Source organism: Heterocephalus glaber, unplaced genomic scaffold, assembly GCF_053883595.1.
Source record: "Heterocephalus glaber isolate CG9 unplaced genomic scaffold, H.glaber_assembly_v1.0 deba00001497, whole genome shotgun sequence".
In the NCBI taxonomy this organism is placed as follows: Eukaryota; Metazoa; Chordata; class Mammalia; order Rodentia; family Bathyergidae; genus Heterocephalus; species Heterocephalus glaber.
In genome coordinates, this window is record NW_028258320.1 from 59,246,104 (window position 1) to 59,264,186 (window position 18,083).

An 18,083-nucleotide genomic window follows, 5' to 3' on the forward strand; every position below is an offset into this window, starting at 1 on the left:
AAAACAAAACAAAACAAAAAAACGGCTCCACACCAAGTCTACATCAAATGTTAATGCAATTTCCCTGTGAATGTATGGTGACAAAAACAATGTGCTATATCGAGCATTTCAGAGAATAAGCCAGCAGGAATCATTTTACTGAACATTTTCTTAAGGCTTTGTTTTAATCAAATTCTGAAAAAGTTTACCTTGATGTTCAGTCTACCTATCACTTATCATCTAGGATTACATTTAATTGTAACAGAAAAATCTTGTAGCAAAAGTGGCTTAAACAAGACAAGATTTGATTAAAATGCTACTTTAAGAAAATCTTTGAACTGGGTGCAGCAGTGCATGGCTGTAATCCCAGATACCCTGGAGGTTGGGAGTGTAGCTCAGTGATAGAGTATCTTTGGATTCCATCCCCAGTAATGGAAAAAAAGTAAAGGAAACTCTTTGGGTACTTTAAATTCCTCATACACTCACTGCTGAATTTTTAAAAATCACTGTTGCAATTTAAACTGTATTTTCATATTATCTATAGATTTATAACTTGTGAATATGTGAAATATTTTAAAAGCAATTGAAACAACAAAAAGATAAAAAGACATTGATGTCTTTAGCAGCAGTAAAATAATTCTTATTTTCAATAAATATTGAGAAAATCTTCAAAAGCTGCAGAAAAGTATTTGCTTGTTCTAACAGCCTTACTGGTAAGCACTTATTTATTTTTTATTTTTTATTTATTTTATTTTTTTTTTGGTACCAGGGATCGAATTCGGGTCCTGTGCTTGCGCAGCAGGTGGAGAAACCACTGAGCTAAATCCCAGGCCTACTGGTAAGCATTTTATTGCTTGGAAAATAGACAGTTTGGCATAGTAAAGCTCACCTGTAATACTGGCACTCTAGGAGGCTGAGGCAGAAGGATCTGAAATTCAAGCCCAGCCTGGCTAACTTAGAGACTTAGCAAGATCCCATCCCAAAATAAAAAATAATTTTAAAAGGGTTGGGATGTACCTCGGTGCAAAGGCCTTGGATTCAATCCCCAATATGGGGTGGGGAGGGGGGGCCACAGTGCCCTGAACTAAGAATGACTAAACATCTCTCTTCAGCATTTCTTTGGTAGCCAAAAATAACCCTATCAGTTAGGTCCTAGAGCCTCCGTTTACAGACAAGAAAGATTGGACCTGGAAGAATCAATGACACACATAGTGTGAAGTGAGGTGGAGCCAGGTTGGAGCAGCACTGACTCAGAACTGCAGGTGTCAGCCTAAAGGGTAAGTTGAGGCACAATGAGTGTGAGAACAAAGAGTTCATCTGAGCCAAAATGCAGGTGGCCTCCTAGGGAGAAAACACAAATTCTAGTTGCCCAGAATAAGTGCTCCTGAAATGGCAGCAGAGGGTCAAGGTTTTTATAGATTGAAAAAAAGAAAGCCACAGCAAAGCTGTTGTTACAGGGAAATTGGTCAGTAAGAATGGCCCTGGATGTTGATTGGTTGATGCAAATGGCAATGGACATTGATTGGTCCATAAGTCTGGCACTGGATGTTGGTTGGTTGATGAGAATAGCACCAGCGGATAATTGGTCATAAGGTCATACATTCTAGGTAAGAATTGTGCTATGCCCAAAGAGGTTTTTACTGGGTTTTGGGATTTACTGGGTTATTTGTAATCTTTATGGCATCAGACAGTCTGCAGTAACATGACTTGCCCTAGGTAACTGCTCTCTCATGCTTCATGTCATCGCCCCTCCCAAAAGTTTGTGACTTCCTTCTTGTGACATTTTAAATCCTTTCTCACCAGAGAGTTAGTTAGTTAAGGGACTGGTCACACGGAAGCACCAGAATCCATCCTCATTTAGTGGGGCCCTCTCGGGCCATAGGCACATGGGGCTCCCCAGGGCTTCGGGTTGAAGGCAGGAACACACTCCCCAGGTCCAGTCTTTGCATCAGCATGGGGCCAACTGCACAGTATGGTTTAGAAAATAACTTGTTTAGGGTACAAAACAGTAATGAGTTTCTCAGGCCTGTGATCTCTGTCCTGGTCTATTTGTGCAGCTGTGACAAAATACCTTACAGTGGGTAATTTATAAATAATAGAAATTTATGTTGTCACAGTTCTAGGCGCCAGTAGGTTCAGTGTCTGATAAAGGCCTGACTTCTTCTTCCAAGATGGCCTTGAACGCTGTGTCCTTACATGTAGAAAGGACAGAAGGGCAAGGGGATGGACACTCTCTGAAGCCTCCTTAAAGGGCATCAGTCATCCTCGTCGTCTGCTAGAGGCCCCACCTCTTATTACTGGCATCACCATGAGGTGTCTGGATGAGCTTTGGAGGGACACAAGCACTGAAACCATAACAGCGTCTGGGAGGGGTCATCTTATCCCCCTGGGATGGCTGTGGTGCAAACTGTAAGATCTCACTTTCAGAAGCCCAGTCTTGGCCCAACAAGCAGAACAGCCAGAGCTGCCTGGCTCCCTCTTTTCTACCAGTCCGAACACACGTTGTGGATTTTCCAGCTCCTGGGGAGCACTGCTGTCTCAGGTCACAGTGGGGGCCACTGCCACATCGGAGTGGGGACAAGCCCTGGCTCTAGGGCCCAATCAGGAATGGATCCCCTGGGACTTAGTCTAGGACGGTGCCCTCCCCAGGAAGCCCATTGTCCTGGGACCCGGAGCAGTCAGAACAACACAGAAGGTGGAGGGTGCCCCAGAGTAGGAAGCCCCACCGAGACCACCTCAGACCTCGAAGAACGCCCAGATGTCTACACACCAGCTAGTCCTATCACTCTCCGCTGCAAAGTTCCATGGAAATCTAGAATAAATCCACACTCTTTCTCTGAAGTACCGTTCTTCCCTGTCCTCCAGCCTCAGCTTTCTCTTCCCTCCTCCCCTCCCAGCTCCCTCTCCATCGCTCACCTCCAGCTACACTGTCTCCCTTCACCTGGGTGGCAGAACTGCTCAGCCGGTTCCTGCCACAGAGCCCCTGCACTTCCCTTTTGTCCAAAATGCAACCCCTCAGGCCAGACCACACACAGATCCCTCTTGTCTTTCTGATTGCTCAGATTTCATCTTCCCAAGATGCCTTCTTCCCCCTTCCTAATGTCGCACCCTCCCCATGGCAACCACTCTTTATTCGGTTTTGGTATAGTCATAGCACCTGTCACTCTCTCAATTTTTAATTTCACTTTGTTGTCTGTCTCTCTCAAGTAGGATACAAACTGCATGAGGCCAGGGACTGTGTCTCACATTTAGTTCTGTATTTCTTGTCCCCAGCACTGTAGTACTTAGTGAATGAGTGAGTAACTAAAGCAAGGCCCCACATAGCCACATCCTTGCTCTTTTCAGACCTTTGACATGAAATTCCAGGCTCTTGTCTGCAAAGTCACAGCACCTACAGGACCTTCATCCTCTTTCCTCTCCCTGGACACACTGGGCAGAAATCCCTTCAGTGGAGCTGGAACCCTGGCGAGCCTCTGCCCCGTCTTCTGCCCTATCCCTACTCCTCAGGCTCCCGACAAGGGGCCACTGAAGGTGGCTTCGATGGGATCTAAGTCAGACACAGGAAGCTGATAGGAAGGACCTAAGCAGGATAGAAGACATAAAGATAGGTAGAAAGGGCCGGGGATTTAGCTCAGTGGTTCTGCCGCCTGCCTTGCAAGCGGAAGGACCCGAGTTCGATCCCTGGTACCAAAAAAACAAAACAAAACAAGATAGGTAGAAAGGAGACAAGGAAATTGCAATTTTAAAATTGTACTTTTACAAAACCACAGCTTCAAAACACCAAGTTCAAGGTTAAACGTCTTCTTCATTCTTAGACCTGTTTTGTTTTGCTTTTTTCCTTTCTTCCAGGCGTATCACTCTCAAGTGCTGAAGTATTAAGTATTACACTGGGCCTGGTTTTCCCAATACTGTAGGTTCACAGATTCCACAGGCATCCACACTGAAGGCAATAGCACTGTTAGTGGGTAGCATATCTCTAATCTCCAAGCACGTGCAGTTTGCATTTTAATCTACCTGCAATGGGCAGCTTGACAGACACTAGGAATTCACACCCCAGATGATCCATCATGACCATGCAAATATCCCTAGCTTCAGACCATAATGTGCTTCATCCCTGCACTCCTGAGTGTGTGCTTGTTTGATTCTGCTTAATAAATCTACCTGTGCCCCTCACAGACAGGTCCTGAAACACTTTTCTTGACAAGAGTCGAGGAACCTACTGGTTTTTTTTTTGTACCGGGGATCAAACTTGGGTCCTTGTGCTTAAAGAAGCAGGCAGCGGAAACACTGAGCTAAATCCCCAGCGAGGAACCTACTTTGAATGGGGATCAAGTTGAAGGCCCCCTCTAGTGGCAGGATGAGGCAGAAGGCCATGTGGGCTGTTGGTTCACTGGGGGCCAAGGCACTGTGCAGTAGGGACAAGGCGGTGGCATTGTCACAGGGGCCATCTGCACTTGTGGCTTTGAGGTGCAGCAGCCAGGGGTTCCAGTTCCACAAGGCAAGGCCACATCAGAGTTTGACCTTGTGGAGTGGAGGTCAGATTCCCAGTGAGAGGATGTCAGCAGCAGCAAGGCCAAAGCAGGACCCTGGTCATGTCCAGGACATCCAAGTCAGCCAGGAAGATGGAAGGACAGAGATTTGAAAGGACCCTGTGTGCACAGGGCAACTGAGTCATGGGGAGACTTCAGCACTGAGAATGAGGCAAGCGATACAGCACCTGCCATGGGGCTCACAAGAGTGGGCACTTCTTGGGAGGAGGTGGAGGTCGAGATGGGATCATTGTTATGTCCCCCACCACCCATTTTTGTAAAGGCAAGAAAACATTTTTATATTCTATAAAATGACCTACATGTTAGATATGTCCAGATGTATTTCTCCTAACCTGTGCACTTCCACTGGCCAGGGGAAGAAAGGGCAAACTGTGACTGGGGTGGGCAGATCTCTCTGGCCGTCAGTGTGGAAGTCTGGAATTTGTGAACCTACAGTATCAGATCCTGCTCAGGATCCTTCTGGGAACAGGCCAGAACCTCAGGGATTTTCTATTAGCCCAGGTTATCGGGCTGCTAGCCAACCCTAAATCTCAGGCTCAACATGATCAGACATTTGAGGGTGGCCTTCCATGGGGTGATTCGGTGACCCTGGCTACTTCCTACAGGACACTGTGCATCTGGTCAGGAGTGAGGGAAGAGAGAAATTGTAGAGAATTGGAGGGAGGTCTAGAGCTCAAGCCTGCAGGGGCACAGCCACTCTGTCCACGTGTCTCTGTGGTAGCCCTGTCCGACCCCACACTGGAGACCACCAGTTTTTGTCTGCTTGAAGGGAAGCCCACTTAAGGTAAGGACCTGTCTCAGGGTCCCAGAAAGACCAGAAGCTCCTCTGTGAGGGGAAATAGGGTAAGCAGATGTGGGCAGGAGGGTGCTGTAGAACTAGTTTATACTCATAAAAATCCCCATCCCAGAAACTTTTGGGTCTCCATAAAGGCATTAAGTAGGATGATAAAAAACCTATACTCAGGACCATAGAGGAGTATCCGTGACATCACACACACACACACAGACACACACACACATCTATAGCTGTAAGAATGGCCATCAAAACAGTACTGCCTGAAGCACAGGATTACCCCTTATTCTGAGTGTTTTTAAAAATTTAATACTTTCTATACTGATTAGACTTTTTTTTTCTGGTACCAGTGATCAAACTCAGGACCTTGCACTTGGGAGGCAGGCGTAGTGCCACTGAGCTAAATCCCTGGCCCAGATTTTTTTAAATAAGGGAAAGAAAAAACAATGAAAAGAAAGTCTCAGATACAAACTAACTATCTCCACACCCCAGCCCACTTGGAAAAAAGAACTTGACCCAAGCTCCAAGCACAGTAATGGTCATGGTTTCAAAATTGCAGGTCCGGTTCTGAACATAATGGTTGGTAGGACGGTTTTGTGCCTCTCCTAATAGATGGGAATGTACCACAATCTCTCAGCTCATTTAGGCTGCAAACTCACCGACATGCACATCACCATGGAAATGCAATCCGCACGTGTTTGCAACCTTGGGTTGTAATTCCCCAAGGATGTGGCAAACTCAAAAGGCTGAGGGAAGAGGAGATCTCATACTGACAAGAAAGGTGGCCCTGGGGTCTTCAAAGGCAGCTCACACAGGGCCTGCCAAGCAGCCTTGTAGTGGGCACACTTCACACACTTCAGGGCTGGGTGAGAAATGCTTGATTGCTTATAAAAGGTTCCCGAGCCCTGCTCTTTAAAGAGGGGAAAACGGGGACAAGCAAGGCAGGAAGGCTAGAGTCCAGGCCGGGTCATGCTCGCTGCCTCTGTCTTGCATCCGACTCTGCTGCTCTGCTGGCTGACCGCTCCCCAGCTCGCAAATCCTGAGGCTCTCTTCCATAGCCGGGACCGCTCGGACCTGGAGCTGTCTCCACTGCATCAGGCCAGGCCCATCGCTGACCTCCAGGCTGCTCAGGTAGAGCCCAAGTGCACCATCACCCCCATACACACACACGCTGACCTCCAGGCTGCTCAGGTAGAGCCCAAGTGCACCATCACCCCCATACACACACACACACACACATACACACACACACCACACGCACACACACATGAGCAGGTCAGGGCATGGGCATAAGAACTGGGCTGTCCAGAGGCAGAGAAGGGTCCAGCAGGCTGGCGGGAGTCAGGCAGGCCTCATGGGAAAAGGGCTCTCCGTGGTCCTGGTAGGACTAATGACAGCTCCATGCTTATCTTCTTGTGTTATTTGTTTTTCGCAGAACTTGGGATGGAACGGAGGGCCACGCATGTGCTAGACAAGTGCTCTGTCCCTAAGCTACATCCCAGACTTATTAATGGACAACCCCTAGGGTCAGCCTCCAGTTAGTGATTAGTGCATGTCCTTAAATGTCAAGGGCCTTTCTAAATGCTAGTGGTGTGGTCGGAGGCTAAGGTACTGTTCCGATGGCATTATTGGCTGCCCATCTGCCAGTCTCTGTAGATACAGAGAAAGGGACCATCCTGGCCAAGGTAGACTGGAGGGAGTAGACTGGAGGAGCCCTCAAACCCACCCTGGACTTGTAATCTTAGTGGCCCCTATATGCTCCAAGAAGAAGGTCAGGATTTCCAACTTTAACCCGTAGATCCAGCTGCCCTGGAGGCACAGGGCCAGGCTGCCCTGGCTGCTTGGCGGCCCAGGGTGGCATGCTGTGGACTTGCCTCTACTTGTCTCTCAACCCCAAGTGCTAGGAAGAAGCTCCCCAGTCCTCAGACCCCCCCCACTCCCAGGACTGGTTCTAACTCCCAGCTCCTGGCCAGGCCTTTCTGTGCTCCCCCTCCCCCTTCTGGGGTCTCAGCGCGCTTCTGCCTCCAACCTGGCCTCTCCTCCCAGCCCTACACCCACCAGGACATCTCCAATTTCGCCCCTTCTCAGGCACCACGGTGCCAATGGCGTCACTCCAACCAGCCCAGCCTGTCCCACTCACAGGTGGAAGTCCTCACCTCCTGCCATACTTTTCACTCACTCTCTCTCCCTCTGTCTCTGTCTCTTGTCTCAGCTGCATAGTCTCCTGGCAGGGCCAGCTTAGGGGCAGGGGAAGGCCTCGCTTCGAGGCACCTCATGGATTTAGGCATTATTTGTCTCCTGTAGAGATTCTTATCCAGATATGGCTGGTCAGCAGTGTCTTCAGCACGGAGTCCTAACCTCGAGAGGACAACAGAGGCCCCAGCAAGCATCTCCCTGGCAGATGCCATGCGCAGGTTCCAGAAGGCAAATGCCTTGCCTGTCAGTGGGAAGCTGGACACAGCCACACTAGTGGCCATGAACAAGCCACGCTGTGGTGTCCCTGACACACAGCTGCCATCCCAGACCACTCTGTCGACCCCTCTAGGTCTACAGCCCAGGGCCCGACCAAAGCGCTTCCTGCAAATGCTGCTGCCCAAGCTGGACAGGCAGCAGGAGGACTCTTCACACAGTGGAGCCACCAGGGCCTTCTCCAGAAAGACTCTGACCTGGCGGCTGGTGGGTGAGGCCTACAGCAGCCAGCTCTCTGTGGATGAGCAGAGGTACATTTTCAAACTGGCCTTCAGGATGTGGAGCGAGGTGATACCTCTGAACTTCCGGGAGGACCTCACTGCCCCTGGGGCTATGGTGAACATAAAACTGGGTTTTGGAAGAGGTAAGATGGATACCAGCTCAGGACAACCCTTCCTGCCCACTCTGCAGGCTAGCACCTCCAGCCTTCCTCTGCTGAAACCCCCTGCCTCCATGCCACCTCTAAATGACCTGGGTCCACCCCATCTTAGTTGCCTCAGTCACTTGCAGAAGGGTGGTTATAAATCTTACCTGCTGGGGTCATTCTGAGGTGACATTTGACAGGGTGGGGGTGAGGGTATAGATTTAAGCCCCTCTGTTAGTGTTGCCAGCCAAGAACTCACAGGCGAGGGATGAGCTTGTGGCTCTTCAGAGACCCCAGGGCAGGCACAGAGGACACAAGACCAGTCTTCCTCCTCCCCTGGGAACAGGCAGGCCCAGTAGGTCCAGGCTAGCTGTTGGAGCTTGCTCACCCCATGGAGAAGCCGCAGATATACTGAGTCATAAACCAGAGTCAGGAGCCTTGGACAAATGTCCTAACTTCTCTGCAGCCCTATCTGTGAACTAGGGGTGTTCACAACCACCTCACTGGGTTCGTTTCGTTGGATTAATGTTCCAGCTTGATTTGTTGAAAAACTGTATGAATGTAAGGGACAGCAACCTCCCTTCTTTCATGACCTTCCCAGCTGTCAGGACCCAGCTTGAATGCTCTGTCCTCGAGGTATCACCTTCTGACATCACCCCTCTCTCTCTCACACCTCCACTCCCGGGCACTTGGTACCCAGCTCTGTTTCTCTAGTCTTTATAATCACACTGCTTGCAGACAACCTCCCAGGGAGGAGTTATTCCGGGAGTTGTCCCACCTGTCCCTGCTGCTGGAGGCTGGGCACTGTTGAAGTCTGTACCTGGTTAGGTAGGGAATCTGCAGCAGGCACATCCTTTGTTCACTGGGACCATCCTCTCCCCTCGCCAGGGCGGCACCTGGGCTGTACTCGAGTGTTTGACGGGAGTGGACAGGAGTTCGCTCATGCCTGGCGCCTGGGTGATATTCACTTCGATGACGATGAGCACTTTACACCTCCCACCAGTGACACAGGCATCAGCCTTCTCAAAGTAAGTGGCTCCAGCTGCTCTACTGAGGGTGCAAAGGGCAGGGGCCATAGGCTTATCTGTGATATGTTCATGTCCTCTTGAGAAGGCTGGTGGGTCTCTGGTGATGGCTCCCGAGTTCTTGCCCTGTCCGTCTTATGAATTAAGAACAGCTCTGTGCAAGTCACAGGCCTGCCTTTGTGATTTTGGGATCTGTCATGTGGTGCTGAAAGATTCAGGTTGGTCCTGTGCCTATGATTTGTATCTACCCTTCCTAGGTGGCTGTCCACGAAATTGGCCATGTCCTCGGCTTGCCTCACATCTACAGGACGGGATCCATAATGCATCCAAACTATACTCCCCACGAGCCTGCATTCGAGTTGGACTGGTCAGACAGAAAAGCAATTCAAAAGCTGTATGGTAAGGTAGTTCTTGGACAAGTCCCCCAAGCTCCCAGAAGACACTCAGAATGCCCAAACACAGCAAGACCCAACTCCATGCTCACTGGGAGGCTGCTCCCCAAGGAGCACAAATGTGTGCAATCCCAAGTAGCTGCCCTCTAGCTCCATATGCAATCGTCTTAGCTAAAAGTGGCCTTGCCCAAACTACAACCCAGGTAGCGGGCAAAGCACACCCTACAAAGTGGTCCCTCCAGCCCTCTCTCCCATGTGCCACAGGCTTTGGGTAGGCATACTGCGGCGTCTCACAAAAGATAGTGAACTGGAAACCACTGGAAGAAGTTTGCTGCAATGCCAAGGCAAAGAGCAGCTTAGCTTCACCTGGGCAGTTTTCAGCTCTATTTAATTGTTTTAGCCGAAGTACTAGTGGTTAATTATTTGATAAAAATGATCAGTGATGTAGCACAGATGCCCAAAGCTCAGGAAAATAGTCTCCTTTTTTCCACTGAAAGGTGTTTCACAGAGACCACACCATTTCTGTTCTACTCCTGTTCCTGTTCTTGGCAATCAGTGCCTTTGGAAACAACGAAAGCCAGGACAGGATTTTCCCCACTGGTGGAAATCTTAGTCTTGTGTGTATCCAGTACCAAACTTCTTTCCTCTAATGAAGTCAGAGTAGGACCTCTTCTAGCTACATTTCTGGTGCTCATACAACTTGCATCCAAATAGCATCCAACTCATGTGAGTCAGGACTGTTGCGGCAACCTGCGTCCTGCCCACTTCTCCTCGGCCCCCTGGCAACCTGGAACGGTGTCTGGCTTTAAAGTGTTTCAATTGAAAATTCCAACCTTGCAATCTATCTCTGTTCAGTTACACATGGAAGTTAGTTTTTGCACCACATGACAAGAGGTTGGCATTTACTTTTCTTCTCAGGTTCATGCAAGGGATCCTTTGATATTGCATTTGACTGGATTCGCAAAGAAAGAAATCAATATGGTGAAATGATGGTGAGATTTAGCACGTATTTCTTTCGAAACAGCTGGTACTGGCTTTACGAAAATAGAAACAACAGGACACGATATGGGGATCCTATCCAAATCCTCACAGGCTGGCATGGAATCCCAGCGGAAAATATAGATGCGTTCGTCCACATCTGGACACGGAGACGAGATGAGCGTTATTTTTTTAAAGGTAAAGATTCTTCATGAGTGGCTCTATTTTTCTTATTAAACAAATGCGTTCAGGATAAATGTTTCAAGCCCCTACCAAAGAATCCATTGTATGCTCTGGTTTCAGTCTGTTCCATCAGGATGTACACCCTGTGAACACAGGAGTTGGGGCATATCCCCCGATTTTTTTTCCACCAATACTGGGGATTGAACACAGTGCTTAGTTACATCTCCAGCATCCCCACCCTGCCCTTCTAATTTTTTGTTTTGAGAAAAAGTCTTTCTAAGTATCCCAGGCTGGCCTCAAACTTGTGATCCTCTTGCTTCAACCTCCTGAGCAACTGGGATTACAGGTGTGCACCACCATGGCCTGATCCCCTGCTCTTTTTCAGGAGCCATCTAAGTTATTGGATGAATGAATGAATGAATGAATGAGTGAGTGGACAAACTTTGCTAGGCACTTGAGGTGGTGCCAAAGAATCACAGAAAGGGCTCTATAGAAGTTTTATGTAGTTCTGGAGGAAAACAACATATCTTGGAAGACTACAAATAGAAATATGTCTTCAAGAGGTGGGCTGAGTAGGGGAGGGGACCACTGCCACCGGGAATCTGATGTTGGTAGCACCAGGAGTCAGGGCTTGACCTAGACCTGGGGATGGGTGGGCTCTAGAACACCCATAAAAGGGCACTCAGGATGGTGTGAGGCTGTGGGTGGGTGTGATTGGACAGGGTCAAGCAGCAGAAGCTGGGAATGGCACAGCTGTTGAGGTGTGTATGTGTGTGTGTGTAGCACTCAGGAGACTTGGTTGGGAAGACTGGGTTGGCCTGACCTTGAAAGTCTCAAATCCCAGGGCCAGAGATGGTCTTCATCCAGCAAGCAGCCAGCAATTACTGAACTGGAAAGATCAGTGTTTTGCTGAGAGTTGGCAGGGTTGGGGGTAGAGGTGGCTGAAGCAGGGCAGGTTGGGGCTGTCTTGGCACTGCTCCTCCTTATTCACAGGCCACCCAGGCAAGCACCTCCCCACTCAACTCATGTAGGCAACCTGTTCTGCAAATGCAGTCTGATCCCAAACATGATATGCGGCTTCTGCTTTTCCTTTACCCTTCCACCCAGACAAAAGTTATGTACCCTGTCTAACTTGAATCCTAGTAATACAAAGCATACTGCTTTAAATTGCACAGAGTTAACAAGGCAAGAGCAAAAATTAAAGGACTTTCTATGCAAATTTTACCGTCAGGATCCAGTGTGTAAATTTGGTCTTAATTTTCCTTTATAGCACACAAAGGAAGAATTATTCTAGTTTGGTTACATTAAACAATTGCCTTGTGGCAAGTGTTTATAGTTGCAGTCTTTTTCAGAGTTAGGAGCACATCTTTCAGTGATTTTAAGGAGTTCTAGACTAGAATTTCTGTTGGCAACACTGAATCATTATAGAAGTGGGCCATCATGGGGGGACTGCACAATACAGCTACATTTTGTTCTTGGAGCTTTAAAAACATCTTAATTTGTTGTGAATACTTTTTTTAAAATTCCACTTTGAGTAAATTGCATCTCTATTGGGACATGTTGCATTGTTCTCAATGGTAAACTTTTCCAAATATATTATTTGGGAAATAAGGGGTGTAACTGCTTGAAGTTTTCTGTGAATTATGGACACATGAGTACCTAGCTCAGCGGGTTTATTGTACTGTGTTGGAAACATACCAAATATTTAGGATTAGAAATAAGTAAAGGCAGGAGCATGAAAATAGCATTTGGACTTTGCAACAAAATGGGGCAAAGGACAGGATTTTATTTCCCAAGACTGTGGGCAGAATCTCCCCGGGTGGAAGGTGGGAGTCCTGTTTTGCAGCTCCACCCAGCTCAGGCTGTCTGGATTGGATGAACCACCTGGACCCCCTTTACTCATGTCATTTGCAAAATGGGGGTGGAGGTGGAGCCACCAGATTCTAAAACACTACGGAAAGGTATAATCCAGTAATTAGCCTCAGGATTTCTTTTTTTGAAAGAGGGCTTATATCAATTAAGAGCAGGGAGATGATTCGGGCCAACCCATGAGCAACTAACATGTAAAAGGAAGATCTTTAGACCATAAAAGAGGGAAAAGATTAAAGAACTCAAGTGAAGAACACCATGCTACTTTTGTTCTGGTTTTGATGAGAGCTAATGGGAAGGTGTCCATGGCTGGGGTTCACTGTGAAAGGGAACCAGCATTCTAACTGCAGCAGTGATCTGTAAGAAAAATGAGCCACTGGGGTCACCTTGCTAAGTCTCTCAAGACAGAAAAATCACTGAGTGAAGCTTCACTCAGATGAGGAAGACTGTTTTCTCCTGGAAACAGGCAGAATATCATGCAGGATTGGCTGAGACCTATTTTGGAATTGTTCTCTTTGCCATGTTTCTTCTAATTCGATATTAATAAACCATGTTAACATTTTTGATTGGCTCTCAGGAAGCCAATACTGGAGATATGACGGTGACAAGGATCAGGCCCTCTTAGAAGATGAACAAGGAAGAAGCTACCCCAGACTGATTTCAGAAGGGTTTCCTGGCATCCCCAGTCCCCTGGACACTGCCTTTTATGACCGAAAGAAGCAGTTAATTTACTTCTTTAAGGAGTCCTTTGTAAGTAGCATTGCTTCTGTGAGTGCTGAGATTTGTCTGATGACGGAGTTCTCAGTTGAAATCTGTTCTCATTACTTCAGATCTATACAGTAGTGGGAAATAATTAGGTGGAAAATTATTTAAAGCTTTAAGTCTAAAGTCAGATTTAATTAACTAACTACAAGTTAACCTAAAAATCAATGATCTTCAGAAAAGCCAGTCTTACTGTTTAATTTGTTTTGCAGGTATTTGCATTTGATATCAACAGAAATCAAGTACTTAATTCTTATCCAATGAAGCTCACTGAAGTCTTCCCAGCAATAACCCCACAAAACCATCCCTTCAGAAATATAGATTCAGCTTACTACTCCTACGCACACAACTCCATTTTCTTTTTCAAAGGCAATGCATACTGGAAAGTAGTTAGTGAAAAGGACAAACAACAAAATTCCCGGCTTCCTTCTAATGGCTTATTTCCAAAAAAGCATATTTCAGAGAAGTGGTTTGATCTTTGTGATGTCCACATCTCTACACTGAACATGTAATGAGAGGCAGTTGGAGCCCAGCTTGAGTGACTTAACAAGACTCTGACTCAAAATAAAAAAATAGGGTCAGGGATTTAGCTCAGTGGCCCTGTGCCTGCCTCGAAAGCACAAGGTCCTGAGTTTAATCCTCAGTACCTAAATAAATAAAAATTAAAAAAAATAAATAAATAAAAAAGATCTACAGATGTAGCTCAGTATGAAGGCCCTAGGTTCAAACCTCAGTACTGCATTAAAACAGCAAAAACAAAATAAAGAAACAAACAAAAAACTGAGATAGTCATAGGATTCCTCTTCTGTGTGAAAAAATCTAACTTTTTACAAAGGAAAAAACCAGATTTTTAGTAGCTGAAGCAATTATGGCTCCCCCAGTTAAAATTTAGTGAAAACAACACTGCTTGAACTTTAAAAATGCATGGTTTGACAATCAATTGCTCAAGAAAAAAAAGAAATCACCAAATAACTTTATAAAATTTTTTAGAAGAGGTAAATAAAAAAGAAAAACCAAAAGCAACAATGCAAGCACCAGAGGAATCCCTCTCTGCTTGCCTCTGACTGGAGCTCTGTAGCTATGTCCCAGCACTGAGGCAGCCAGAGCCACGGGTCAAACCATCAGTGAAAGATGCCACCCCTAAGGCCATGGAAATGGCCTTACTGTACTTAAAACTAAGGGGTTCAATGGGAAAGGTCACAGAGAACTGGAATTAAGTACAAGGTCCCAGTCATACTGACATTTTTCTAATAATTGACAGGGTACAAAAAGTTTTCACATGTATGTCAGCATTTCCAGTTGAAGAAGCTGAAGTTCACTTGTCAAACAAGGTGGTGGCCCCTGGGCCCACCTCCCACTTCCCACTTGGCAGCCAGATGCACTCTGTTTTGCACACACAGGCCTGTACCCTAACTGGTTCTGAACAGAAAAGCTTCTCTGACTGTGATTCACTTGTGCTCTCCTCTCTCTGCAAAGCAGTAAACTTACCCTGACAGTTCACCTATGTTCTGAAGGCCAGACCACTGACATAGGGCTCTGGAAGCTATTGGATACTTTTATTTTTCCTATGTCAATTATATCTAGGATAGGCATTATGTCCCTTTAACTTTTACATAAAATAACTATTAATTCTTAATACAAAACCAAAACCCTGATGCCATATGTACAATGTGAACAAAATTTGTGCAATGTAATTAACTGAAGAATACTGTATCATCAGTGATCAGGCCAGGTCCTACATTTCTTCAAAAGAAACAGGTAAAATACAGGTACTGCCTAAAGTGTTAAATTAAAATCAGCAAGTTACAAACACATTTAAAAATTATTTTTCCCCGTCAAAATTTTCATGTTATTGCTTTGACAAGGGAAGATAGAATTTCTATTTTCTTGCTTAAAAACAATTCTCCCCTGAAAGGCTATTCTGCTAAGAAGGGCTAGGAGACAAGATAAATAACTCTTAATATCCTGAACCCTAGAACACTTCTGTCTGTATAGGAATATCCTTTTTGAATTCATTAACCGAAAATACAACATAAGCAAGGGAAGTGCCCAAGTTTAACTAGCAGAGGAAAGACAGTCCTATCCCATGTGTGCACTTGCTGCAAGGGGAAACACACAGTGGTCCTGAAATGATACACTGCTGATTTGGTACAAATGCTTTATAATTTAGACAAAACTTTAAATGCTCAATGATTAATTTTTGTCAACAGATGCACATCTGTCCCAAGGACAGTGCAAAACAAATAAACCAGGAATTGGACAAATGGCAAGAGAATTCTGCCACACTGTGACAAGTGCTAATTCATTTTCCATGAAGACACTTGAAAACCTCTAAGTAAAAGATAGCAGTTTAAAATCCACTTATTCTAGACAATCTTGTAGTATAGTTTGGATTCCCTCACTGAGGAGTGGCTGGTGCGGGAGGCACTGGTCAATGTGGAGGACCTGTAGGATGACACCAGAGGCCCCTCGGGGGTCAGTGGCATCTCTTTCTGACATCAGGCCCAGGCCAGCAGGCTGCCCACAATGAGGTCAGTGCACAGCACTCTGTGCAGTCATCCCAACATGAGAGTCTGTACTTTACATGTTACACTGTCTTTGTTGAGAATGAGGATATTAATTATGAAAGACAAATACAGCCTTGTACACTAGGTTTTGGAAAAAATAGTGTGTATGTATGCAACTGAACACGGTCCACAAAGCAGCACAAGTAGTAGGCCAAGTTCATTTAGTGGACAGCAGCGTCTTATTCTTAATGTTATGAGCTTTGTAACATTTATTAATTGTACCGAGTTCAAATCACAACTCACTATGAAGAATGAAAAATACAAAAATATTTTAAATAAATAGTTTTTTATTCAAAATACCTAGGTTTCTTACCTTATTCACAGTTTCAAGTTAAAAATGAAAAAAATGGGGTAATATCTATCCTTAATCAACTGTTTATATATAAGGTCAAAGAAAAGCAAATCCCTTTAGAACATGCATTACATACAGACTACTGCGTGACGGCTGGTCTTCAGGAAATCTTGCATCGAATCTTAAAAGGGTACACTTTTCTGTGCAATTTAGAAAAAAACATTATAGATGTACAGAAAGTTTCTTTAACCCTTTTGAACCTATTAGATCATTTGGATAAAAGTTCCCTAGACCAAAGTAACATTTCATCCAAAATAATCATAGCTTAACATACTTCAGAAATATTTAAGACTGTAATTGCATCACAGAAAGTCTAGTGAGGTACCATGTCCTTCTCAAAGAAATAAGTGGTGGAAGCTTTTGGGTTGACTCTGGTTTTAGCACTTTAAATGAAGAAGCCAAAGAACCCCACCATAATTTGTCTGCCGTGGGAAGAACTGCATGTTTCCACTGTTCTACCTGCTGAAATGGGAATTTCCTCACATTTAATGAAATGCAGCACCAAATGGACAAAGCAGCTCCCATGTCCAGAAGGCACTGACAGCATGGTGACGGACACAGATCCGTGCGTATCACTGGATGGCCCCACCACTCACAGCACTGCCTCCACGGGCAAGCTGCTCCAGCAGATGGATGATGAGGTCGATTCTTTCCAAAAGACTGGCGCTTTTGTTTGCAGTTGCTCTCAAAAGCTGGGAGTAAATTTGCTTGTTGGTTTTGAAGACCACATCCTCGTCAACGTTACTGCTGGGGTGAGGAAAGAAAAAGTGAAGGCAACAGTGGAAATGGTCCCAAAACAAACAGTAACAGGTCAACAGTCACATTAGACAGAGGTGCAGGTGTTCCACTAATGCCTCTCATCCCTACCTCTTATACCTACTGTTCTTGGACCTGCTTTTAGACATGTCAATACACCAATTAAAACCAGTATTCATGCTTTTTATAAATACCTGAATGCCTACTGTGCACAGGGAGCTGCTCTTGGTAGTGAACTAGACAAAAAAAAAAAAAAAAAAAAATTCCTGCTTCCTGCTAGGGGTGGAGGCACCAGGAGATAACATACACCAAACAATTAAGAAAACAGAGCATCAGATGACAAATACCACAAAGGAGAGACACTGGACATGGGCCAGAATAGAGGAGAAGTGGAACAGGACTTCCAGTGTGTAAGCCCAGCCTAGAGACCCCTGGACAGTGTGGACAAGTTCACATCTAAAGCAGCTGGAAGGGCACCAGCTTGAGCCACCCAGAGCTGCCTGCACAGCTCTGCCCAGGGGCTCCAGAACCCTCATTCGCTCTAAACTCAGCAGCTCAAATGCTGGCTCAAGAAAGGCCCTCAGCTGGAGCATATGTTACACTACGCCCTTTTGCTTACTTTTATAGTTTGTTCTGAAAATTTTTTACCTCTCATGGTAGATCAATTAATTATATTTATGTTAATATTGTAAAGACTAGTAATCACATGGCAGTTTAATTCTAGTATCTTTTTTATGTGTCTAGATGCAATAAAAACTGGGGAACAGTTGATAGTTCCAGGATGGCTTACAATGTACAGGACCATAGCTGAGCCTGCCAACAACCCTGACCCTTGGAAGGGCAAGGACTAGTATTATTATTTTACAGAGGTAAAAGTTAAGGCCCAGAGAGCTTCATAATTTGAATCAGGGTCAAAATGTCATGTTTTCCAATGTCTCCTTCCTTCCCTCCCTCCCTTTTCTTTTTCCTCTTCCTCTTTTTTTTTTTTTGGTGCTAGTGGTGGAGCTAGAACCCAGGGCCTTCTTCTCACTAAGCATGTACCAA

The 18,083-nt window shown here is 45.8% G+C and overlaps 2 protein-coding genes across 8 annotated transcripts in view; one reads left to right on the forward strand and one right to left on the reverse strand.

Moving 5' to 3' along the window:
* Positions 1 to 865: 865 nt before the first annotated feature.
* On the forward strand, positions 866 to 16,230 carry Mmp21 (matrix metallopeptidase 21). Of its 2 annotated transcripts, none has more exons than XM_087185168.1 (7): positions 866 to 6,453; positions 7,627 to 8,155; positions 9,044 to 9,183; positions 9,438 to 9,579; positions 10,491 to 10,748; positions 13,180 to 13,352; positions 13,577 to 16,230. In XM_087185168.1, the coding sequence occupies exons 1-7, from the start codon at positions 6,292 to 6,294 to the stop codon at positions 13,874 to 13,876; spliced, it is 1,704 nt and encodes a 567-aa protein (XP_087041294.1). In that variant the 5' UTR covers positions 866 to 6,291; the 3' UTR covers positions 13,877 to 16,230. The 2 variants fall into 2 exon arrangements, with proteins under 2 accessions (XP_087041294.1, XP_087041293.1); XM_087185167.1 differs by having other exon boundaries at positions 866 to 1,256.
* Positions 16,201 to 18,083, reverse strand: part of Edrf1 (erythroid differentiation regulatory factor 1) — a 40,062-nt gene continuing 38,179 nt past the window's right edge. For 2 of the 6 annotated variants that reach the window (XM_004838748.3, XM_087185162.1), the window contains one exon: positions 16,201 to 17,027. In XM_004838748.3, coding sequence (XP_004838805.1) covers positions 16,856 to 17,027 — 172 coding nt within the window. In that variant the 3' untranslated portion in view covers positions 16,201 to 16,855. Of the gene's footprint in view, positions 17,031 to 18,083 lie in introns of all 6 variants that reach the window. The other 4 variants (XM_004838747.3, XM_004838749.3, XR_015440435.1 and 1 more) reach the window with 3 other exon arrangements.

Excerpts from the sequence above, each read along its gene's own strand:
- Mmp21 (XM_087185168.1), top strand. The coding sequence starts at position 6,292 with ATGCTCGCTGCCTCTGTCTTGCATCCGACTCTGCTGCTCTGCTGGCTG. Across the intron at positions 10,749-13,179 it reads TGAGCGTTATTTTTTTAAAG|GAAGCCAATACTGGAGATAT; the intron begins GTAAAGATTCTT and ends ATTGGCTCTCAG. Across the intron at positions 13,353-13,576 it reads ACTTCTTTAAGGAGTCCTTT|GTATTTGCATTTGATATCAA; the intron begins GTAAGTAGCATT and ends TTTGTTTTGCAG.